The following is a 27,674-nucleotide window of genomic DNA, read 5'->3' on the forward strand; positions in this document are numbered from 1 at the left end:
AACACAAAAACAATGTTTCAAGTGAGAATTAGGGAGGTCTGATGACGAAAAAGAAAGGAAATTAATTGCCTACTTCTTTTTGCGAAAAACAGTAGTGTGTAGTTCCGACAGTTAGCTACACCGCTACATGATAAAACTTTAGTGTGTAGTTCCAGTAGTTAGCTACACCGCTACATGGTAAAACAGTAGTGTGTAGTTCCACAGTTAGCTACACCGCTACATGGTAAAACAGTAGTGTGTAGTTCCAGTAGTTAGCTACACCGCTACATGGCAAAGAAAGTAATTAACTACTGAAAACACTACCAATGTTTGAATTTAGTTCTACCACCAAGCGACTGCAAAATGTTCTTAAATTACTAATTTAACTACATCTAGTTCACACTCCCCAACACGGCTAATTATTCATTTGTTTTAATTGCAACAATAATATGCAATATAATTGTTTTATCCAATGTAACAGCGCTACCAAAATCATATCATCTTTGAACTCTGCATCAGAACATTCAATTGTGTCATCCCATTCTAATGTACAGTATATGGCCCTCAGTCTTCCATTACCAATAGGAGATTTTGAATGCATCATAAGATGTTGACATACCTGTCCAGGTCTGGCACTCTCACAAAGGTAGGTCTCATACTCGATGGCGAAGACAGGCGCGTTGTCATTGATGTCCGTCACTGTGATCAGAACTACACCCTTTCCCACTTGCAATGGGTCCACTGGGGGGAAACAAAGGAACAAGTGGTCAAGGATAAGCACAACCAAATTCCCTGGTCTATAAGCATGTGTCAATTCAATTAAAAATATATATATTTTAAAAATGCATGTATCTGGCAGTGGAGGCTCCTCAGAGGAGGAAGGGGAGGACCATCCTCCTCCGTGGCATTTCATAAAAATGTAAATAGTGAAACATTAAAAAAGTATTTTTAGTAGTAAAACTATACTATATATATAGTTGTATATATATTAATATGTCACCAAATAATGTATTAAAATAAACTGTTTTGCAATGAAGGTCAACAGTAACTTCAACAGCACTGTCTGGGGCATGTTCATGTTCTGCCCCACAACATCAAGTTCCTTTAACTGATTTCTCCACACACCTGTATTAGCGTGTGTTAAAATAACTTTATGGAGCTACACAGACAAGTTTAGAGACTTGGAACAAAAATTGCTAAAATGTTAGCATTTGAAGACAGTGGCCACATAAACAAAGCATGGGTTGCTACATTACCTTGTCCATAGACTGCTTACAGGGTAAGGAAAACAATATTTACATAAAATGTGGTGCACTATCCCTTTTAAGAAAACATTCAGAAAACAGACTGTGTAGGAAGTCTGGAAGACTGTGGGGTGTCTGGAAGTGTTCTTATTAAGGGTTGGAGCTCGACAACAACTCTGTGGTCTTCACTGAGTGACTCGGCATGTTCAGACGACGCATGTTGTTTGCTTTTTAACAAGCAAATTTTGTCTTGTTTACCTTCTCTTCAGCTGAACCTTTATCTTAATATAAATCATGGATTGGGGTAACCGACAGGCCAAGGTTTCTCGGCACGCTAAATTCTCCACCGGAGAGTGGTCTGAAGGCAGAACATTCATAGATATAAATACAGATCTGTAAAAAAAAACAGACTCACGAGAATAGTTGATCCGTGTTTTTATATCATTTTCAACTTCCTACAAACTCGGTGTGTAATGACCAATGGCCCAAAGACCACATACTGTGTGTGATGCATGATCATGTACTATGTATAGCATCTTCATAATCAAGATGAATTGGTATTACTAGTTCTATTGAACTTAAAATCAAATCAAATCAAATTTTATTGATCACATACACATGGTTAGCAGATGTTAATGCGAGTGTAGCGAAATGCTTGTGCTTCTAGTTCCGACAATGCAGTAATAACCAACAAGTAATCTAACTAACAATTCCAAAACTACTGTCTTATACACAGTGTAAGGGGATAAAGAATATGTACATAAGGATATATGAATGAGTGATGGTACAGAGCAGCATAGGCAAGATACAGTAGCTGATATCGAGTACAGTATATACATACGAGATGAGTATGTAAACAAAGTGGCATAGTTAAAGTGGCTAGTGATACATGTATTACATAAGGATGCAGTCGATGATATACAGTATATACGTATGCATATGAGATTAATAATGTAGGGTATGTAAACATTATATAAGGTAGCATTGTTTAAAGTGGCTAGTGATATATTTACATCATTTCCCATCAATTCCCATTATTAAAGTGGCTGGAGTTGAGTCAGTGTCAGTGACCTAGAATAACCTAGAAAGGAACCAACACTTTCTGCTATGTCATAGTAAACGGTATAACTCAGAGATTGATGTTCCTATCATTGATGTTGGGGTACTTATTGTATGTCCCTCAACTGTTTCTCTGCAGATATCTCCACAGTTCAACCATAAGTGGCGAGTGGTGAGCTGAGGAAAATATACCTGAGATCTGGTTGTCTCTCAAAGACACGGGTGTAATTCATGTGGGGAGAGATGGGTTGGTTGTATCTGGAGTCGCTTATGTCTTAATATGAATAATCCTCTACATCTGTAGCATGTGGCCAGAGTCACAGGTGCGATCAGCAGTGATGGGTAGGTTTAGTTTGGACATTATCCCCTGTGATTTCAGTCAGCAGTGATAGGTCTGTTTAGTTTGGACATTATCCCCTGTGATTTCAGTCAACAGTGATAGGTCTGTTTAGTTTGGACATTATCCCCTGTGATTTCAGTCAACAGTGATGGGTAGGTTTAGTTTGGACATTATCCCCTGTGATTTCAGTCAACAGTGATGGGTCTGTTTAGTTTTACATTATCCCCTGTGATTTCAGTCAACAGTGATGGGTAGGTTTAGTTTGAACATTATCCCCTGTGATTTCAGTCAACAGTGATGGTTCTGTTTAGTTTTACATTATCCCCTGTGATTTCAGTCAATAGTGATGGGTAGGTTTAGTTTGGACATTATCCCCTGTGATTTCAGTCAACAGTAATGGGTATATTTAGTTAGAACTTTATCCCCTCTTATTACTTGGGGAATTCTGTAATCTATACATAAATTCCACCGGCAAACACTGAACACCTGTGGAGGGCAAATGGCACCAGCTCCACCAGAAGGACAACATCTGGCAGGGTGTGTGTGTGTGTGTGTGTGTGTGTGCGCGCATGGGAGTGTTTGTGTGTGTTTGTACATCCATGTGTGTGCATGTGTGTGTGTGTGTCTGCTTGGCCATTACACCAACCCTCTCTCCTTTAGTCCTCTATGGTAAAAAGCATATGTCCACAATATCATTCCAACAGACTCCCTCTTTCTCATCCCTGTAAATGTCCTCACCGTGGGCCAGCTCTTCTGGCTGACGAAGAGGATATGATGTATGATTTACATTTATCTAGGCTGCAGCTCAAAGTTAAAAGGTTTTTTCCTTCGATTACAGAAATCAATTAATCTAGCCAGAAGAAGCTAGAGAAATTATACTGCAAAATGATGTTTTACTTTGAGTTTCACTACAACGCTTGTGGGTTCAAACCTGTGCTCGATCATCAGCTGTCTGCCTGTCCTACACGATCGGTCAGTTCAGTCTAATTAAGGCATAGATGTAATAATTTGCGCATTGCTTTGCTCACAATTCCTGGGTTGTGTTCAGCAGGTATGAAAGGGGAGAAAATGATTCAAACGAGAGTGAAAAGGGGAGGTGCTATCTGAACTGGTTTATTTTTTGTTTTCCGTTGCAAAATGTTTGGCTGTGGTGTGAACATGCCCTAATGAACATGACCCTGATGTCAAGCCTTGCTTCAACTGTGCCAATAGCTAGTTTACTAATACAGCACACATTTAGTGAGTGTCAGTTGCCATCTATATAATCTAGTGGATAACACATTGGCTGTGTTCCAGGCCGCCTACATTAGATTCGCAAATCACACAACCCCTGAAAGTGTTTAACATAACAGTAACAGCATTAACATGATATTGCAATCTGATGCCCAAATCCTTGATTAATTTGCAGCTCAACTGCTTTGCAGGTCTGGAACGTGGCCAATATCACAATATCAGTTCCTGTTAACATACATGTGTTTGTAATGCGAAATCCCATTGCTTATAGCCTTCAGAAAGTACTCACATCACTTGACTTTTTACACATTTTGGTGTGTTACAGCCTGAATTGAAAATGGATTAAATTGAGATGATTTTCTCACTGGCCTACACACAGTACCCCATAATGTCAAAGTGGAATAATGTTTTTTAGAAATATTTACAAATTAATACAATATGAAAAGCGGAAATGTCTTGAGTCTATTAGTATTCAACCCCTTTGTTATGCCTAAATAAGTTCAGGAGTAAACATTTGCTTAACAAGTCACACAATACGTTGCGTGGACTCACTCTGTCTGCAATAATAGTGTTTAACGTGATTTTTGAATGACTACCTCATCTCTGTACCCCACACATACAATTATCTGTAAGGTCCCTCAGCCGAGCAGTGAATTTCAAACACTCAGCCACAAAGACCAGGTTACGTTAAGGTTTTCCAATGCCTCGCAAAGAAGTGCACCTATTGGTAGATGGGTAAAAAACAAAACAAAAAAACAGACATTGAATATGGTATATTTGAGCATGGTGAAGTTATTAATTACACTTTGGATGGTGTATCAATATACCCATTCACTACAAAGACACAGGCATCCTTGTTAAAACAGTTACAGTTGCTGGATGGGAGAAAACTGATGGAAACTGCTACTCCATAATTTAACCTAAATGAGGCGTGAAAACTGATGGATCAACAACAGAGTAGTTACTCCATAATACTAACCTAAATGACAGAGTTGCTGTGATGAAAATGATGGATCAACAAACTGGTAGTTACTCCATAATATTAACCTAAATGACAGAGTTGCTGTGATGGGTGAAAACTGATGGATCAACAACACTGTAGTTACTCCATAATATTAACCTAAATGACAGAGTTGCTGTGATGGGGTGAAAACTGATGGATCAGTTACTCCAATATTAACTAAATGACAGAGTTGCTGTGATGGGAGAAAACTGATGGATAAAACAGTAGTTACTCCATAATACTAACCTAAATGACAGAGTTGCTGTGATGGGAGAAAACTGATGGATCAACAACAGAGTAGTTACTCCATAATACTAACCTAAATGACAGAGTTGCTGTGATGGGAGAAAACTGATGGATCAACAACACAGTAGTTACTCCATAATATTAACCTAAATGACAGAGTTGCTGTGATGGGTGAAAACTGATGGATCAACAACACTGTAGTTACTCCATAATATTAACCTAAATGACAGAGTTGCTGTGATGGGAGAAAACTGATGGATCAACAACACTGTAGTTACTCCATAATATTAACCTAAATGACAGAGTTGCTGTGAAAACTGATGGGAGTTACTCCATAATATTAACCTAAATGACAGAGTTGCTGTGATGGGAGAAAACTGATGGATCAACAACACAGTAGTTACTCCATAATATTAACCTAAATGACAGAGTGAAAAGAAGGAAGTCTGTACAGAATACAAATATTCCAAAACATGCATCCTGTTTGCAATTATATGTTAAAATAAAACTGCAAAAATGTGGCCAAGAAATTAGAATGTATTGACTCAGGGGTCTGAATACTTAATACATGTGTTACAATTTCTAAAAACATATTTTCACTTTGTCAATATTGGGTATTGTGTGTAGATGACTGCATTAATTTTTTCAATCCATTTTGAATTCTGTCTGTAACACAACAAAATGTGGAATAGGTCAAGGGGTATGAATACTTTCTGAAGGCACAGTATACTCCTTTCACTACTGTAGCATTATCTACATGTCTCCACAGTTGTTGACTGCAGCTCGACATAGAAATAGATTGTGCACGTCTGTCAGTACATCATGCACACCTGCTGCTGATATACCGAGAGAGAGAAACACAGAGAGAGAGAAACAGAGAGAGAGAAACACAGAGAGAGAAACACAGAGAGAGAGAAACAGAGAGAGAGAGAAACAGAGAGAGAGAAACAGAGAGAGAGAGAAACAGAGAGAGAGAAACAGAGAGAGAGATTTTTACGGGGTAACGAACAGTTACTTTGGAGGTGAGTACAACCCCCCCCCAAAGATGACTACTTTTTCAAAATATTTGAATCCAGATCTCAGTGACTACTTTTCTGATTGGCTGCCTCCAACGAACGGTAGTGCTGTATCCGGAATTGATTGCATGTTGAAATAGATTGACTAGATCACACACACAATCTCCTAAACTATTTCAATCTATCTGACAGTCATATTTGATCTACACAATACATTTCTATCTGAACATACTGTAAATGTCCATTCTCCTGAATGTCCAGGTGTATAAAATCAAGTCAAAAGAAAACCAAAGATATTTAGAACCGATAAGTATAAATATCTTTGTAACACTCAACTACTGTATGACACTTTCAACATGCCACTGAAAAGGTTGAAAGTTGCAATGAATTTTTATGATACCTGAAAATACTGCAGAGTAATTCAAAGCCAATTGCAAACCTTGCAAATGGCAAGTTAGATGCTCACACTGCAAATATTCCAGTGTAATAAAATGAAATAAATAAAAACAGTGTTAAATCAACACTCAAAGTGTTAATTCAATTAACACACTGCTTTGTGAAAAGTCTTCATAAAATATTTAGTTCTTGGAAATTGGCTTTGGTACAACTTGTTTATAACTTTGTATCTCCCATGCCAAAGTGAGACAAACGAGTCATGAAACACGCTATCCAAAGATGACAGCCTTTCAACCAATTTATAAAAGAAACATCTCACATCTGAAGTCCAGCTTTTCCTGCAATTGTATTTTCCTATAGCACATTGTATTTTCCTATAGCACATTGTATTTTCCTATAGCACATTGTATTATCATATAGCACATTGTATTATCATACAGCACATTGTATTTTCCTATAGCACATTGTATTTTCCTATAGCACATTGTATTTTCCTATAGCACATTGTATTATCATATAGCACATTGTATTATCATATAGCACATTGTATTATCATATAGCACATTGTATTATCATATAGCACATTGTATTATCATATAGCACATTGTATTATCCTATACCATTATCATATAGCACATTGTATTATCATATAACACATTGTATTTTCATATAACATTATCATATAGCACATTGTATTATCATATAGCACATTGTATTATCCTATAACATTATCCTATAGCACATTGTATTATCATATAACACATTGTATTTTCATATAACATTATCATATAGCACATTGTATTATCATATAGCACATTGTATTTTCATATAACATTATCCTATAGCACATTGTATTATCATATAGCACATTGTATTTTCATATAACATTATCATATAGCACATTGTATTATCATATAGCACATTGTATTATCATACAGCACATTGTATTATCCTATAGCACATTGTATTATCATATAGCACATTGTATTATCCTATAGCACATTGTATTATCATACAGCACATTGTATTATCCTATAGCACATTGTATTATCATATAGCACATTGTATTATCATATAGCACATTGTATTTTCCTATAGCACATTGTATTATCATATAGCACATTGTATTATCATACAGCACATTGTATTATCCTATAGCACATTGTATTATCATATAGCACATTGTATTATCATATAGCACATTGTATTATCATATAGCACATTGTATTATCATATAGCACATTGTATTATCATACAGCACATTGTATTTTCATATAACATTATCATATAGCACATTGTATTATCATATAACACATTGTATTTTCATATAACATTATCATACAGCACATTGTATTATCATATAGCACATTGTATTATCATATAGCACATTTTATTATCATATAGCACATTTTATTATCATATAGCACATTTTATTATCATATATCACATTGTCTTATCATATAGCACATTGTCTTATCATATAGCACATTGTATTATCATATAGCATTATCATATATCACATTGTATTATCATATAGCACATTGTATTTTCATATAACATTATCATATAGCACATTGTATTATCCTATAGCACATTGTATTATCATATAGCACATTGTATTATCATATAGCACATTGTATTATCCTATAGCACATTGCATTATCCTATAGCACATTGTATTATCCTATAGCACATTGTATTATCATATAGCACATTGTATTATCATATAGCATTATCATATATCACATTGTATTATCATATAGCACATTGTATTTTCATATAACATTATCATATAGCACATTGTATTATCCTATAGCACATTGTATTATCCTATAGCACATTGTATTATCCTATAGCACATTGTATTATCATATAGCACATTGTATTATCCTATAGCACATTGTATTATCATATAGCACATTGTATTATCCTATAGCACATTGTATTATCATATAGCACATTGTATTATCCTATAGCACATTGTATTATCATATAGCACATTGTATTATCATACAGCACATTGTATTTTCATATAACATTATCATATAGCACATTGTATTATCCTATAGCACATTGTATTATCATATAGCACATTGTATTATCATATAGCACATTGTATTATCATATAGCACATTGTATTATCATATAGCACATTGTATTATCATATAGCACATTGTATTATCATATAGCACATTGTATTATCCTATAGCACATTGTATTATCCTATAGCACATTGTATTATCATATAGCACATTGTATTATCCTATAGCACATTGTATTATCCTATAGCACATTGCATTATCCTATAGCACATTGTATTATCATATAGCACATTGTATTATCATATAGCACATTGTATTATCCTATAGCACATTGTATTATCCTATAGCACATTGTATTATCATATAGCACATTGTATTATCCTATAGCACATTGTATTATCATATAGCACATTGTATTATCCTATAGCACATTGTATTATCATATAGCACATTGTATTATCCTATAGCACATTGTATTATCATATAGCACATTGTATTATCATACAGCACATTGTATTTTCATATAACATTATCATATAGCACATTGTATTATCCTATAGCACATTGTATTATCATATAGCACATTGTATTATCATATAGCACATTGTATTATCATATAGCACATTGTATTATCATACAGCACATTGTATTTTCATATAACATTATCATATAGCACATTGTATTATCATATAGCACATTGTATTTTCATATAACATTATCATATAGCACATTGTATTATCATATAGCACATTGTATTTTCATATAACATTATCATATAGCACATTGTATTATCATATAACACATTGTATTTTCATATAACATTATCATATAGCACATTGTATTATCATATATCACATTGTATTATCATATAGCACATTGTATTATCATATAGCACATTGTATTATCATATAGCACATTTTATTATCATATATCACATTGTATTATCATATAGCACATTGTATTATCATATAGCAATGGTGATTCACTTTTGAGCATGTTTTTTAATCCAGGACTTAAACTAATCTGTGTCCTTTGGAACCAGCCCTAAGATTTGTTTTCATACACACCTTAATTATTTAGCCAATTGCAAACTCTGGCTAAAAACAATGGATACATTGTTTCTTCGGGGATGTTTCCTCAAGCAGAGATAAGTAGAAGACACCTCGATCTCCCCTGCCAAGATACATTCAAGGTAGCTGCAATCCATCTACGCTGCAGTTGTTCAACAATTACTGCATCCAAAATACCACAGTCGACAGCAGTTACTGGACTTTTACTGCAGTTTCAAAACTGCAAAAAAAGTTTTTTGTTGTTGTCAGGGAAGCATGATCTATTGACTTTAAGTGAGGTGGCATTCGAGTACTGTGTCCCCAAAGGGCTACTTTGATATTGGAGCAGAACTCACAATCATAGACTCCACACTCAACAGAATTCAGATCAATATTAGAAAACGCTTCAATTTGCTCAACTTGTCATTGGCTCAACCATTGGCTTAATTTACCCCAAGGCAAACGTTTAGATTACATTAGCCCACACAGCTAGGATGCACTTTAATGCTAGGTTTAGGTCCTCATATTGAATCTTATTGAGACTCAACTGATGTATAGAACAATCTTAAACTGATCTACTTTGATTTAGATACAAGCATCATGAAACACATTAAATTCATTTGACTTAGTGAAAAAAAATCGGATTTTTTTTAACCTAACTTGCTTACTACTTTTTTCCATGTGGTTTCCTCCTTCACGGACTCCATGAAATGATGACCTCTTCCTAAATATTTGTTCAAATTATACATTTTGTGTATGGATTCGTAGAAACAAGGGTCCCTCTGCATACCCCTTTGGGTCACCTTACCCCATTCTCCCCTGTACCAATTTGGAAGAGTTTGTGTAATAGTTACAACCATACAACCTCAGTGCAGGTTTGACTGAGTTCCAGCCTCAGTAGAAGTGAGTCAGATGGAGCGATCGGGGAACAGGTGCACGTCTTTTGCCAAAGGTCACGGACAAAGTCATCAGCCGGAAAGCCTGGGAGTTAGGAGGTGTGTGTGTTTGTGTGTGTGTGTGTGTGTGTGTGTGTGTGTGTGTGTGTGTGTGTGTGTGTGTGTGTGTGTGTGTGTGTGTGTGTGTGTGTGTGTGTGTGTGTGTGTGTGTGTGTGTGTGTGTGTGTGTGTGCTCCAGCTTCGGCCATCATTTGGAATCATGGTGGGGCTCGATCAAACGCCACGAGTTCTGGAGCCGGCGATCAACAGCAGTCGACCTCTACTGCAGCAGAGCATCTGCTCAGAACTCTCCTCTAGAGTCAAGGAGACCTTCTGCTTTCCAGACTGCCAAGCGAAATTGGTAAAATCCCAGTGAGCCTTCGACTAATGATATTCATTGAGAAATAGCATAGGAAGCTTAAGTCTGTCTTTTATGATATGGGATTTTACTTCATTTTAATAGAATTTGGGATTTGTCAAGTGTGAAATATAGTCTTAAATCGCAGGTACGGTGAAGGCACTGGTCCACTCTGTGTGCAGTCACAATGAGTGTAACAAAAGTGAAGAGTGACCCTCTTGTGCGCTCGTAGAAAAAAGGTGCTATCGAGAACCTAAAAGGGTTCTTTGGCTGACCCCATAGGAGAACCCTCCAGGTAAAACCATTATTATGGTTGCATGTACAGTCAAACTCTTTCCACAGAGGGTTCTACATGAAGCCCAAAAGGGTTCTACCTGAAAAGTAAAAGTGTTCTACCTAGAACCATAAAGGGTTCTCCTATGGGGACAGCCGAAGAACCCTTTTGGAACCCTTTTTTTCTAAGAGTGTAAAGTAGCTAGAGGTAATGATTGACATGTCTTACAACAGCCTTACAGTTTGTGTGTGATGTCACTGGTGAAGAGATACTACATAGGTTTTGGGTGTGCTCTTGAGCCGATAAGAGGGGGGGGGCCTAAATAGATGAAGGTGCACTATGTAGTTGCATATTGTGTACATTTCTGGACAATATATCTAAGTTGCAACGTTGATTGACAACAACCTGGATGTAATGTAGCAACCATGTGGACAGAGCAGACTAAGAACACTTGACTTACGGATCTCCGTGGCGAAGATGGTGATGTTGTGTACGGCGTTAACTTCTCTATCCAGGGGCTTGGCGGTGCTAATGACACCGGTGGTGGCGTCTATGTTGAAGAAACGCTCCAAGTCGGTGTTGCGGTCTATAGAGTATCTGGAATTAAGTCGACAGGAGAGAGGGAGGCGTATTGGAAAGGCTCTCCTATCAAGAGCCACATTCAACTGGCACCAGCCATGGCAACACTATAAATCTTCTGTATGAAATGCGTTAAGAATGCATTAATCAGGCATGCATACATGCAGGCTGTTATAATTAAGGAGCTTTCAAGAACTATAATTCCATGAAATATCTGTCGATTTTCTCTACATTACTTTGAATGATAATGGCAGTGGTGTAAAGTACTTAAGTAAAAATATTTGAAAGTACTTACTTAAGTAGTTTTTTATCTGTACTTTCTATTTCTATTTTATATTTTGACAACTTTTACTTTTACTTCATTACATTCCTTAAATAAAATTATGTACCTTTTTCTCTGTACATTTCCCCTGACACACAAAAGTGAAGGCTTAGCAGGATAGGAAAATGGTCTAATTCACACACTTATCAAGAGAACATCCCTGGTCATCCCTACTGCCTCTGATCTGGAGGAATCACTAAACACTTCATTTGTAAATTATGTCTGAGCGTTGGATCATGCTCATGGCTATCCATAAAATAAAAAAATAAAATAACTTTTTCCACCACTGGATAAAGGCTACAACTGAGGTATACCAAATACATAACAAGCAATTACCAACAACAAAGGAACACAAAAAGGCAGAACTGACCAAAAACATTCAAACAGTAACATAGCATAGAGATTGTGAACTTGCGATGAAGAATCCTGGCCACAACCCTACCTGATGGGACTGTTGGTGGAGTCTGGGTCGTGTGCGAAGATGGTCCCGATGGTGGTGCCCACCGTTGCCTCCTCCGAGATTACCATCTTGCTGAACGGCGAGGAGAAGACGGGCGGCTCGTCCACGTTCTGCACGTTGAGGCGCACTGTCGCTGTGTCGCTAAACGGCCCCAGGGACAGGAATCGCAGGTCGATGTTTCTATTGGACGCCTCGACACGCAGGGTGTAGCTCGACTTGGTCTCAAAGTCCAGGCCCTACCGATTGGAAAGGTTAGAGAGAGAGAGACGGTTAGGAAGGAAAAAGACAGAGGTAGGGTCAGACTGCGGGTTTGTCTGAATACCAGCACTTGCATTCTAAATAGTAGGTTGCGTGGTTACGCAAAAATAGAAAGTTGTATACATTTTGACCATTGAGTATGCTTTAAATGTCAGGAGGTAATACTCATTTTGCCTTTTCATCCAGTGTGAATTCGCTGCATGCTATTGAGGACAAGAATCATCTTTTCAGACGCACATGAGTAGATGATAATCACACAAGGGGGCAGGGCTGCACCAGAATAAACCAATGGCAGGAAACAACGCAATTGCGCATAAGAATGAAAGAAATTAAAGAAAGAAATTAAGAAAGAAAGAAATAGGGTTAGAGTAAAATCACCTGTAAATAGATCAATCCTCCAAAACTTCTACAGCTGCACCATTGAGAGCATTTTGACAGGTGGCATCACTGCCTGGTATGGCAACAACACCGCCTTCGATCACATTGCGCTACAGAAAGTGGTGCGGACAGCCCAGTACATCCCTGGGGCCGATCTCCCTGCCATCCAGGACATCTATATAAGGCGATGTGGTAGAAAGGCGCCGGACAATCGTTAAAGACTCCAACCACCCCAAGCCATACATTGCTGGAGCTGATTTGTTAGACTTTATGTGCGGCATTTGACATTATCAATCATAGTCTGCTGATGGAAAACTTAAGTGCGATGGCTTTACACGCCTTGCTATATTGTGGATAAGGAGTTACCTGTCTAACAGAACACAGAGGTTGTTCTTTAATGGAAGCCTCTCAAACATAATCCAAGTAGAATCAGGAATTCCCCAGGGTAGCTGTTAAGGCCCCTTGCTTTTATCAATCTTTACCAATGACATGATACTGGCTTTGAGTAAAGCCATGCGGATGAGGCAGCAATATACACGTCAGCTACAACAGCGACTGAAATGACTGCAACACTAAACAAAGAGCTGCAGTTAGTTTCAGAATGGGTGGCAAGGAACACTTATGTCCTAAATATTTCTAAACTAAAAGCATTGTATTTGGGACAAATCATTCACTAAACCCTAAACCTCAACTAAAACTTGGAATAAATCATGTGGAAACTGCTGATGCACAACCAAATACCAGTATGGTATTAACTGACCCTGTATATAGTATGGTATTAACTGACCCTGTATATAGTATGGTATTGACTGACCCTGTATATAGTATGGTATTAACTGACCCTGTATATAGTATGGTATTAACTGACCCTGTATATAGTATGGTATTAACTGACCCTGTATATAGTGTGGTATTAACTGACCCTGTATATAGTGTGGTATTAACTGACCCTGTATATAGTATGGTATTAACTGACCCTGTATATAGTGTGGTATTAACTTGCCCTGTATATAGTATGGTATTAACTGACCCTGTATATAGTATGGTATTAACTGACCCTGTATATAGTGTGGTATTAACTTGCCCTGTATATAGTATGGTATTAACTGACCCTGTATATAGTATAGTATTAACTGACCCTGTATATAGTATGGTAATAACTGACCCTGTATATAGTGTGGTATTAACTGACCCTGTATTTAGTACGGTATTAACTGACCCTGTATATAGTATGGTATTAACTGACCCTGTATATAGTACGGTATTAACTGACCCTGTATATAGTATGGTATTAACTGACCCTGTATATAGTGTGGTATTAACTTGCCCTGTATATAGTATGGTATTAACTGACCCTGTATATAGTATGGTATTAACTGACCCTGTATATAGTATGGTATTAACTGACCCTGTATATAGTGTGGTATTAACTTGCCCTGTATATAGTATGGTATTAACTGACCCTGTATATAGTATGGTATTAACTGACCCTGTATATAGTATGGTATTAACTGACCCTGTATATAGTGTGGTATTAACTTGCCCTGTATTTAGTACGGTATTAACTGATCCTGTATATAGTATGGTATTAACTGACCCTGTATATAGTATGGTATTAACTGACCCTGTATATAGTACGGTATTAACTGACCCTGTATATAGTATGGTATTAACTGACCCTGTATATAGTGTGGTATTAACTTGCCCTGTATTTAGTACGGTATTAACTGACCCTGTATATAGTATGCTTACTTGCTTGTGTTCTTCATATTTCTTCTTATTTCTTGTGTTTTTTCTAGTAATACATTGTTATTGGTTATTGCATTGTTGAGTTTTGAATTTGTAAGAAATGCATTTCACTGTACTTGTGCTTGTACTTGTGTCATTAAAACTTTAGGCATATAGATATGTTCTGAACTCATATGAGCCTCCATTAATCTCTGAACCCTGCCGTGATATTGACTCACGGTACAGAACTGTGCCAAGGTAAAATAGTGATTTTAAGAAAAAGATATATGACACATATGTTTTCTGAAGCACTATCTTCTGAAGCACTATAAACATGTCTTCTACCTTCTCTGAGCTCCTAAATATAAATCTCCAGTCAGAGTTATGAAAGTATTGCTTTTTAAGATATCAAGTGCAAGGTTCAAATTGTACAAGAAAAGAAGTTGAAGAGAAACGCTTAACTCCATTTGAAGCTTCAGTGTTTTTTTTAGTGGTAATGATATTTTGGTTAGAGTCAATACCTTTATGATTAAGTGAAAAGATGCCCTTGACATTTAGAAGTCAAGCTCTTCAAATTCCAGAATTGTACTGTATTTCTTTCATTGAAATTACTGGGATGTCTTACAGACTGTGGCTTTATTAACGTATTTTCAACCTTAAGACATTTGTGATTTAAATCTGGACCTTTGTTTATCTGAATCAGGTTAGTGCCAGGATGGATCAGGTTAGTCCCACCCCACACATGTAGCCAGAGCTGGCCCTAGCCTTATGGGATATTTTGATGCTCGGAAAAACTGCCGATGCGCGACCAAATTTAGAATTTGCAGGTTGTGTATTCTACTATTCTAACTCTCAACAGTAAGTTATTTATTGTAAATTGATCTTCGGGCCTACATAAGTGGGCATCAGGCGCCAGTTCTCCATCCTGTCTAAATGACTACCGCCACGTAGATCCCATATGTAGCCATGATATGCTTTGAAGGATTGGTTAGAGTTATGAAAGTATTGCTTGATACTATAGGACACCTCCAGCAATGGTTTTTTAGAGGAGAGGTCAGCATTGTACCTGTCTCACCCTGATCTGTTTCACCTGTCTTTGTGCTTGTCTCCACCCCCTTCAGGCGTCGCCCATCTGCCACATTATCCCCAGTGTATTTATACCCGTGTTCTCTGTTTGTCTGTTGCCAGTTCGTCTTGTCTCCGTCAAGCCTACCAGTGTTTTTCTCGTACTCCTGTTCTCTCTAGTCCCTGTTTTCTGGTTTTCCCGGTTTTTGACCATTCTGCCTGCCCTGACCCTGACCCTGAGCCTGCTGTTCTGTACCTTTAGGACTCCCGCTCTGGATTACTGACCTCTGCCTGCCCTGACCCTGACCCTGAGCCTGACCCTGACCCTGAGCCTGACCCTGAGCCTGCTGTTCTGTACCTTTAGGACTCCTGCTCTGGATTACTGACCTCTGCCTGCCCTGACCCTGACCCTGACCCTGAGCCTGCTGTTCTGTACCTTTAGGACTCCTGCTCTGGATTACTGACCTCTGCCTGCCTTGACCCTGACCCTGACCCTGAGCCTGACCCTGAGCCTGCTGTTCTGTACTTTTAGGACTCCTGCTCTGGATTACTGACCTCTGCCTGCCCTGACCCTGACCCTGAGCCTGACCCTGAGCCTGACCCTGACCCTGACCCTGAGCCTGCTGTTCTGTACCTTTAGGACTCCTGCTCTGGATTACTGACCTCTGCCTGCCCTTTGACCTGTCATTTGCCTGCCCCCTGTTTTTTGTAATAAACTTTTGTCACTTCGAACTGTCTGCTTGTGGGTCTTATCCTGAGGTCTGACCTTTTGCAGAGTGATGAGGCCCTCCTGTGTGTCTGGGTCGGGGGTGATTCGGAACAGTCCCAGACCGTCCCCATCCACGATCCTGTATTCCATCTCAGCATTGGGCCCCACATCTGAGTCTAGCGCCTTTACCTTGGCTACCGTCGTGGCCACCGGCAGGGACTCGGGCACGCTGAACTGATAACTCTCTACAGGCGAGAGAGAGACAGACAGAGGGACAGACAGAGGGGCAGACAGAGGGACAGACAGAGGGACAGAGAGACACAGACAGACAGACAGACAGAGAGACAGAGAGAGGGACAGACAGAGGGACAGACAGACAGAGAGGGAAAGAACCAGAGAGAGGGGTGAGGGGAGACAGAAGGAAATCCAGAGAGAGAAAAAGATGGAGGGAGAGAAACCAGCCCAGACACACAAGTTACCGAGGAGACCATTTTCCACCTTCGCTCTGTGGCCGAGCTTATCGCCTCGCTGCTCCCTTCGTGTCCACGCAGACACGTTATAATAGTTTTGTAGGCCAAACTGTTCAGATGCTACAGACGTTATTCGTGATAAGTCCTATTTTCAGGTTGTCAAATGGTCTGACAAACACCGCTTTAGCTCTGCCACCTTTCACAGCAGATACAGAAGGGCGATATCAGCGGATGTGATGGATTGAGACTGCAAAAAAACAGGTATCTCTACTTTAATAAACTGACGAATTTTGGTGTTTTAAAAAATGTATTATGTTAATTGGATTTTCCACGGGGCGCCCACATCAAATCTAGGGGGTATCAATGTGCATTCAAATAAACCCCAATAACATCAAGTTGTAACCAACAAGGTTCCATGGTTCCTTGAGATGTGTATAGCGGTGTTGGGTTTAGGGCTAACTGACGGGCTAACCGCCATGATAAAGTAAAGAGGCTCTTACTGCGAGAGAAGTGTGGTGGGTTGTCGTTGACGTCAGTGAGCGTCACCGTGACAGAGGTGGTCCCGGAGAGTCCTCCCATCTGACCCACCATGTCCTTGGCCTGGATGACGAGCAGATACTGTTCCCTAGCCTCGCGGTCCATGTTGGGCAGAGCCGTCCTGACCACGCCTGCAAAGAAAGATTGAGTAACACTTTACTTAGGACATTCATTTATAGTACAACTTGGTATTTTTATGAATCAATTTCTGTTATGTCTTCTATGTGGCAATTTTTCACCCGGCTTGAATCAACGGATTCATTAATTAGTCAGATTCATTATAAGATGATACATATAGGGGGGAAAATAGACAAATTCCACAACCACCAACACAGCGGGCTAAGATTGCGAGATTTGCGAAATTAAGACACCATCTAAAAGACGTCATATTTAGGTTTTTATCTTGTTGGATCATTAGACTACAACATATTTTTTATTGTTGATGAAACGACATTAATAAAACATCCTTAAACAGCCAGTACACAACCTGACCACAACATCATCAAGACGTCATAACGATGACATTGCAACCACTAATGCTCGCTGGGAATACTTTCTCCTTGGTATGACAATGCCCATGTTGCTGTATTCTAGAATGCTCCATAACTCAGGAACATTACTACAGTTTGACCCCTGCGCCCATGGTCAGCACTCTGGTTCATGCATCTGATGTAATGAGAGGCAACGCATTACAATAGGTTGTAAACACCGTCTTTGATGGCAGAGGAGAGGCTTTTAATCTGGAAACAGACTGTACACCTGCACCTCCCTAACACTAACATCAGGAGAACCATCATAACCATAGTTTGAGTTGTATCAATCAAATGTATCTATAAAGCCCTTTTTCAATCAGCAGTTGCCACAAAGAACTTTACAGATACCCATCCTAAAACCACAAAGAGCTTTACAGATACCCATCCTAAAACCACAAAGAGCTTTACAGATACCCAGCCTAAAACCCCAAAGAGCTTTACAGATACCCAGCCTAAAACCACAGAGCTTTACAGATACCCAGCCTAAAACCAAAGAGCTTTACAGATACCCAGCCTAAAACCACAAAGAGCTTTACAGATACCCAGCCTAAAACCACAAAGAGCTTTACAGATACCCAGCCTAAAACCACAAAGAGCTTTAAAACCAGTCTGAAACCCCAGAGCTTTACAGATACCCAGCCTAAAACCCTTTACAGAACCCAGCCTAAAACCAAAGAGCTACAGAAACCTAAAACAAAGAGCTTTACAGATACCCAGCCTAAAACCACAAAGAGCTTTACAGATACCCAGCCTAAAACCACAAAGAGCTTTACAGATAAAACCCAGCTAAAACCACAAAGAGCTTTAAAACCAGCCAAAGAGCTTTACAGATACCCAGCCTAAAACCACAAAGAGCTTAAAACCACAGAGCTTTACAAACCAGCCTAAAAAAGAGCTTTACAGATACCCAGCCTAAAACCACAAAGAGCTTTACAGATACCCAGCCTAAAACCACAAAGAGCTTTACAGATACCCAGCCTAAAACCCCAAAGAGCTTTACAGATACCCAGCCTAAAACCAAAGAGCTTTACAGATACCCAGTCTAAAACCACAAAGAGCTTTACAGATACCCAGCCTAAAACCACAAAGTGCAGAAGCAAAGTGGCTAGCATAAACCCCCTAGAAAGGATAAATAGATAATAATTTCTACCTTTGATGTATATTTTTAAGGGGTTGACAGATTTAATTGAACAGTGACAGTAAGGAAAGACATAGAGAGGCTGTGTCAAATGGAAGTTTCTCTCATTTCTAAAGCATTATTTCCTCCTTTCCAAGTGATGTACATCCAATTATAAGGTGAAATAAGGGGAGGATAGCAGGTATGACATTGCATACTGTAAATCCAAGTGGAAATACAGTATATTCCTCTAATAACACTGTATTTTCAGATCATCTAGATGCAGAGAAATTACTTCTTCTAAAATCTCTCCAAGAGAGTTTTCTACACACAATCTAACAGGGATTCATCATAATTCACTTTTTTTTTGTTCACTTAAGCGTCATCCGATTCACATTCCCGTCTTTCAAAATATATTTAGTTATTCCTCTGAATCAAAGTCACTGAGTTCAAATCAAAAGCCTCCCTCCCTTTTCCCTTTCCCTTCTGACTCTTACTAGACTGTAGCAACACGTTCTCAAGAACACTTAATCAAGAGACTTGTTGTCTTAACCGATGACGAGGCTACATTATATGTGATGAAAAGAGCACGGTAATGAAAACACGTTGATTGCATTTAAGGTTTTTACATCCGCCTCAATCAGACGCCGTGTTGCCAGCTGAAGTGGTGTGTTGAGGGACAACTTGATCAAAAACTCATCAGGCACCAGGGGCCAGATCCAGCTACACAAATCTAAATGAATGAGCGTTGATTCAAAACGCGACGTCTTCCGCCAAGATGGGACAAACGTCATCGGCAATGTGAGGAAACACTCAGTCATGCATTTAATCTATAAACTGAAGATTGACAAAACGAAAAAAAAACGCTCTAAAATACATTTTCAATCTAATTGTTTGGGGAAACTTGACTTTGCTGTGTAACATAATGTTAGAATTCTCCAATATCTCTCATATTTCACAGTTTTGTAATCTAAAAAAATAAATAAATACAACTCCGCTGAGGTTTAATCACTGGTGTATAAATACTGTATAAACGACAGGAGAGAGCAAAGAGCCTGTTTTTTGATAGTACACACCACTGTGATGTGATGTATTGCTGACCTGTTCTTGGTTCCACGGAGAAGTAGGGCTGGCCCTCAAGGATACTGTAGACCACCCTGGCACTGTTTCCATATGTGGGGTCGTCCGCATCAGTCGCCACCACCGTCACCACAGATGTGCCTGCAATAAGAAATAATTCAGTCACAAAAAAAAAAAAATGTTTTATTTGAGAGTCCAAGTTGAACCGACCGGACAGAGAAATTTGGGGGGAATATTTGAGTCGAAGTAGCTGTGGACCAGGATTTGATCTCATGAGGACCCGGTTAGATACTGGTGTTTATCCACCTGTGTTTCTTAATCCTGATCCCGGGAACACAAAGGGGAGCACGTTTTTGTTTTTGCCCTAACACTACACAGCTGATTCATTATCAACACATCATCCAGTTTTGATTAACGGAATCCAGTCGGAAGATTCCCGGAATCAAAAGAGAATAAGCAGGAAATCCAGTATCCTCCAACCAGGATTTCTATAAAACTGGGGATTTTGGGGGGAAAGTTACCAGAATATTGCAACCCTAAATCTACATCAAAGGCCAACGTGTTCCCCGTTTATAAGAACATTGTTCCATAGAGTACAGTAGGGTTATGTTCCATAGAGTACAGTAGGGTTATGTTCCATAGAGTACAGTAGGGTTATGTTCCATAGAGTACAGTAGGGTTATGTTCCATAGAGTACAGTAGGGTTGTGTTCCATAGAGTACAGTAGGGTTATGTTCCATAGAGTACAGTAGGGTTATGTTCCATAGAGTACAGTAGGGTTATGTTCCATAGAGTACAGTAGGGTTATGTTCCATAGAGTACAGTAGGGTTATGTTCCATAGAGTACAGTAGGGTTATGTTCCATAGAGTACAGTAGGGTTATGTTCCATAGAGTACAGTAGGGTTGTAGCAATTGCATGGGGTAGGCTAAAGCTTGTCTTGCCTTTATATGGAATTCAAACTGTTCCTACCCATTACTTTGGTAATATCATAAGTTGTGATAGAGACTGCTTATGCTCCATTAACTCTTTGGACATGATCCAAATTAAAACAACTGGAATGCTAATAAAAGTTGTTTTCTGAGTTGATAATTTCCGCCATGTGAAAAACAATAACTTTTAAGCCAGCCCGCATGAAAGCAACCACAGACGTACAGCTGTGAGTTTTGATTGCATGCATATGTTTCACCATTTGTTTTGGTATAACACACGCACACGCACACACACACGCACACGCACACACACACACACACACACACACACACACACACACACACACACACACACACACACACACACACGCACACGCGCACGCACACGCACACGCACACGCACACACACACACACACACACACACACACACACACACACACACGCACACACACACCAAGAAAATTGTGTATTCTCTAAAATACAGTATCGGCATATAAAATGTCAACCAATCACTACTTGGGTGATTCAACTAGCCTTGTAATTCTTCAGCACAATCAATTCAGTCCAAATGGGACCCTTTCAGCCAGGTATATTCACTCTTCACATGTATTGGTAGAGCAAAGGTAGCTTTACCCTTGGATTGAGTGAAATCATTTCCCCCTTTTGTTTGTTTCAACTTGTGATTGAAAAGACCACCTCTTCCTTTTATTGTTGTTCCATAGCTTCACAGCCAGCTTCTCTTTCACCACGTTCAATTCAACTATGAATGTCAGCTGTCTATGAAGGCAAAACTCAAGTTCCGGATGTTTCTAGTCTTTTTTTTTTCGGTCACAACTTTTTATTTTTATGTGTTTCACCTTCGCCGGCCAATTGTGATTTGAACATATTTCTTTCATAAGGGCTATAGAGACGTCACCACTCTGGTACTTTGGTGGCACTTAAAGAGAACATTAAAGCTCTCACATTTTGGGGAAACATATATTACTTTTACGGTAATAGAACCCGCCAGATCCCTCATTTAAGCAGTATTTATGACTCTTTGGCTCAAAAGAGAAATTACAGTTAAATGTTCTCGGTTGTAAAAAAGTCCATAAAGACGTTTGGGGACCTTTCCCATTTGGTGTCATGGCGCAGAACCGTGGAGAAGGTTCCAGAACATTTATTATGTTTACATACGCCGCACTGAAGAACAGCACAGCTACACAAGCCGCATTTTATATTTTTTATTTTTGAAAGGAGCAGGAATTCTCACTCATTTTATAATTTCATACAAAGGAGTGAAAGTAGGAACGATATGAAAAAGGATGTGAGACCAGTTGCTGCTGCATGGGAAACCAGATGTAGCTGGATGGGAGAACAGATCTGACTCTCTGTGGTCAAAAAGATCCCATGGCATTTATCATAAGAGTAGGGGAGTTAACCCCAGTGTCCTGTTCTAAATTCCCAATCTGGCCCTCATACCATAATGGCCACCTAATCATCCACAGCTTCCAATTGATTCATTCACCCCCCCCCCCTCTCCTTTCCCCTGTAACTCTACTCTTCCCCAGGTACAAAACAAAACACTATAGCCGGCAGATTTCAGGTTTCTTTCTCCATCTTGTTTGTCCAATTGGCTTAAGAGAGATCTTGAGAGACATTTTGTCTTTGGTCACAGAGGTTGGCTCTCTCACAAACGAGCTCTGGCCTCTAATAACCAGATTAAACAAATCATTATCTCTTAATAAATTCCATTAATCTCCCATCTGGTGTTAACGATTTTAGATAAGATGTATGAAAAGCCAGCGAGGACAAGTCCAAGCTGCGATATAAGCGGATCTTTTCTCATGACATTTTCATTGACAATGGTGTGATACACTAATGGCACCCTATTCTCTAAATAGAGCCCTACATTTAATGAGCCTTGGTCAGAATTAGTGCAGTGTATTTAGGGCATAGGGGTGCCATTTGGGTAGCGGTCCATTGTCAATGAAAATCACAAGAGAGAAAAGAGCCAATTATACTGCAGCTTGCCCAGTTCCTCACTGGCTTTCCATCTTATCACAAAGCGGTGTGGCTATAGGACGATGGCCTAGCGGCCAAAACATTTGCTCCAGATATAAGCCAGGGATTGAAAAACAAAACTACTGAGAATGTCAAACAAAACATCCTCCATACTAGTCTCCATACTAAAGTCTCCATACTAAAGTCTCCATACTAGTCTCCATACTAAAGTCTCCATACTAAAGTCTCCATACTACAGTCTACATACTAGTCTCCATACTAAAGTCTCCATACTACAGTCTACATACTAGTCTCCATACTAAAGTCTCCATACTACAGTCTCCAAACTAGTCTTCATACTAAAGTCTCCATACAAGTCTCCATACTAGTCTCCACACAAGTCTCCATACTAGAGTCTCCTTACTAGTCTCCATACTAAAGTCTCTATACTGGTCTCCATACTAGTCTCCATACTAAAGTCTCCATACTAGTCTCCATACTAGTCTCCATACTAAAGTCTCTATACTAGTCTCCATACTAGTCTCCATACTAGTCTCCATACTGGTCTCCATACTAAAGTCTCCATACTAGTCTCCATACTAGTCTCCATACTAGAGTCTCCATACTAGAGTCTCCATACTAAAGTCTCCATACTAGTCTCCATACTAAAGTCTCCATACTAGTCTCAATACTAAAGTCTCCATACTAAAGTCTCCATACTAAAGTCTCCATACTACAGTCTCCATTCTACGGTCTCCATACTAAAGTCTCCATACTAGTCTCCATACTAAAGTCTCCATACTAAAGTCTCCATACTAGTCTCCATACTAGTCTCCATACTAGACTCCATACTAAAGTCTCCATACTAGTCTCCATACTAAAGTCTCCATACTAGTCTCCATACTAGTCTCCATACTAGACTCCATACTAAAGTCTCCATACTAAAGTCTCCATACTAAAGTCTCCATACTAGTCTCCATACTAGTCTCCATACTAGTCTCCATACTAAAGTCTCCTAACTAGTCTCCATACTAGTCTCCATACTAGTCTCCATACTAGTCTCCATACTAAAGTCTCCTAACTAGTCTCCATACTAGTCTCCATACTAGTCTCCATACTAAAGTCTCCTAACTAGTCTCCATACTAGTTTCCATACTAGTCTCCATACTAGTCTCCATACTAAAGTCTCCTAACTAGTCTCCATACTAGTCTCCATACTAGTCTCCTAACTAGTCTCCATACTAGTCTCCATATAAAGACTTATTGCAGAAGTCAGATTGATATAAAGTTAGATTAAATACGTTTAGTCTACAATACTAGTCTCCAATAATCCTGTTTACATGGACACATCTGAAATCAGGCTACGTGATGGCACTCTGAAATCATCCATCAAAATAAACGTTCTACCACAGCGAACATGTTATTTTTTGGGAAGCATATTTGGTTATGAGTTGGGACATACAGTGTAAAGTTTGTATGTGAAAACTACTTCCAAGACGCATACATTCAGTTGTTTCCAAACTCACTTCTCCGCTAAAGTCTCCATAGGCTAGCTCAGATGGTGCTAGTCTCCATACTAAATGGACTCCATAGTTAAAGTGGTCCATACTAAAGACTCCATACTACAGTGCGGTTACATGCACACAATAATCTGAAACCTAGAAGTAGTTGTTCCCCTTGCAGAGGGGACACTGTTCCCCTTACAGTGTCATCATACTCTTACAGTGACGATCCTGCTAAAGTGTCCATACTACTAGTATCCATACTACTACAGTGTCCATACTATTACAGTGTCCAAAAAACTACAGTGTCCATAAAACTACAGTGTCTTGATACTACTATAGTGTCTTCGTACTACATCAGTGTCAATACTAATACAGTGTCCATACCAATACAGTGTCCATACTAATCCAGTGTCCAAACTACTACAGTGTATTCATACTACTACATTGTCTTCATACTACTAAGTGTCCATACTACTACAGTGTCCATACTAATAGTGTCCATACTACTATAGTGTCTTCACATTACTACAGTGTCCATACTACTACAGCGTCTTCATCCTACGACAGTGTCCTGATATTATTACAGTGTCTTGATACTACCACAGAGTCTTGATACTACTAAAGTGTTATCACATTACTACAGTGTCCATACTACTACAGTGTCCATACTACTACAGTGCCCATACTAATAGTGTCCATACTACTACAGTGTCTTCACATTACTACAGTGTCCATACTACAGTGTCCATACTACTACAGTGTCTATACTACTACAGTGTCCATACTAATAGTGTCCATACTACTACAGTGTCCATACTACAGTGACCATACTACTACAGTGTCCATACTAATAGTTTCCATACTACTACAGTGTCCATAATACAGTGTCCATACTACTACAGTGTCCATACTAATAGTGTCCATACTACTACATTGTCTTCATCTTATTACAGTATCCATACTACTAGAGCTTCTTAATCTTACTACAATGCCCATAGTAATACAGTGTCCATACTACTACAGTGTCCATACTAATACAGTGTCCATACTAATACATTGTCTTCATCCTAATACAATATCTTCATACTACTACAGTGTCCATAATACTATAATATATTCATAGAACTACAGTGTCTTCACACTACTACATTGTTCATAACCCTACAGTGTCCTTACTACTACAGTGTCTATACTACTATAGTGGCAATACTACTACAGTGTCCATACTACTACAGTGTCCATAATACTACAGTGTCCATACTACTATAGTGTCCATACTACTATAGTGTCCATACTGCTACAGTGTCCATACTACTACAGTGTCCATACTACTACAGTGTATGTCTATTGCTTGTCACCCACTATCAATGTTCTGCACCACGCTATAGGCCTTTCCAGCAAGCAAAACAGGTTGACATGAGGTGGTTGAAATGTCGTGGTTGATATGATTTGATTGACATGCTTTGCACACTGGGTTGATGATTTCACTTAATGCTACTCACCCACTGGGGACATCTCGGGGACCCTGGCTGAGTAGGGTCCATCCAGAAACTTTGGCTCATTGTCGTTAATATCCTGGACCTTGATGACGAACTCAGACTCTGGCTCCACGGGCAGGTTGGTGTGGCGGTGCCTGGCCTGAGCCCGGAGCGTGTAGTAAGGCTGCTCCTCGCGGTCCAGACGCTTGGTGGCGTGGATGTCACCCGTGTTCTCGTCGATGGTGAAGATGGAGGTAGCTCCCTCTCCGTTGAGTACGTACTTCACCTGCCCTTCACCCTTGTCCACGTCCGAGTGCAGCTACAGGGGAAGAGCAGAGGTTAAAATACAATACAAAACTACTTAAGAATTATGACACCTTAAAATGGAACCAGTGTCAATATTAAGTTTCTCTATATACAGTACCAGTCAAAAGTTGACACACCTACTCAGTTTTCTACATTGTAGAATAATAGTGAAGACATCAAACCTATGAAATAACAGATATGGAATCATGTAGTAACCAAAAAAAGTGTTAAACAAATCAAAAATTAATTTGAGATTTGAGATTCTTCAAAGTAGCCACCATTTGCCTTGATGACAGCTTTGCACAGTCTTGGCATTCACACAACCAGCTTCACCTGGAATGCTTTTCCAACCATCTTGAAGCAGTTCCCACATATAATGATCACTTATTGACTGCTTTTCCTTCATTCTGTGGTCCAACTCATCACAAACCATTTCAATTGGGTAGAGGTTGGGTGATTGTGGAGGCCAGATCATCTTATGCAGCACTCCATCACTCTCCTTCTTGGTCACAAAGCCCTTACACAGCCTGGAGGTGTGTTGGGTCATTGTCCTGTGGAAAAACAAATGATTGTCCCACTAAGCGCAAACCAGATGGGATGGCGTATCACTGCAGAATGCTGTGGTAGCCACGCTGGTTAAGTGTGCCTTGAATTTTAAATAAATCACAGACAGTGTCACCAGCAAAGCACCCTCACACCATCACACTTCTTCCTCCATGCTTCACGGTGGGAACCATACATGCGGAGATCATCGGTTCACCTACTCTGCGTCTCACAAAGACACGGCGGTTGGAACCAAAAATCTCCAATTTGGACTCCAGACCAAAGGACAGATTTCCACCGGTCTAATGTCCATTGCTTGTGTTTCTTGGCACAAGCAAGTCTCTTTTTCTTATTGGTGTCCTTTAGTAGTGGTTTCTTTGCAGCAATTTGACCATGAAGGCCAGTAGCATACCACCCTGCATACCACTGCTGGCTTGCTTCTGAAGCTAAGCAGGGTTGGTCCTAGTCAGTCCCTGAATGGGAGACCAGATGCTGCTGGAAGTGGTGTTGGAGGACC

The 27,674-nt window shown here is 39.3% G+C and overlaps 1 protein-coding gene across 1 annotated transcript in view; it reads right to left on the reverse strand.

The window, feature by feature from the left end:
- The window catches only part of LOC112246849 (cadherin-7-like), a 61,713-nt gene extending 35,090 nt beyond the window's left edge, over positions 1–26,623 (reverse strand). Inside the window, exons 1-7 of the mRNA XM_024415421.1 lie at positions 26,333–26,623; positions 20,432–20,551; positions 17,644–17,811; positions 16,731–16,918; positions 12,518–12,771; positions 11,635–11,771; positions 599–720 (exon numbers count right to left, since the gene is read on the reverse strand). Of these exons, the coding sequence (XP_024271189.1) occupies positions 599–720; positions 11,635–11,771; positions 12,518–12,771; positions 16,731–16,918; positions 17,644–17,811; positions 20,432–20,551; positions 26,333–26,345 (1,002 nt within the window). The 5' untranslated portion in view covers positions 26,346–26,623. The remainder of the gene's footprint in view (positions 1–598; positions 721–11,634; positions 11,772–12,517; positions 12,772–16,730; positions 16,919–17,643; positions 17,812–20,431; positions 20,552–26,332) is intronic.
- Between the last annotated feature and the right edge of the window lie 1,051 nt (positions 26,624–27,674).

The sequence above is a fragment of the Oncorhynchus tshawytscha genome, linkage group LG28, assembly GCF_018296145.1.
Source record: "Oncorhynchus tshawytscha isolate Ot180627B linkage group LG28, Otsh_v2.0, whole genome shotgun sequence".
NCBI lineage: Eukaryota > Metazoa > Chordata > Actinopteri > Salmoniformes > Salmonidae > Oncorhynchus > Oncorhynchus tshawytscha.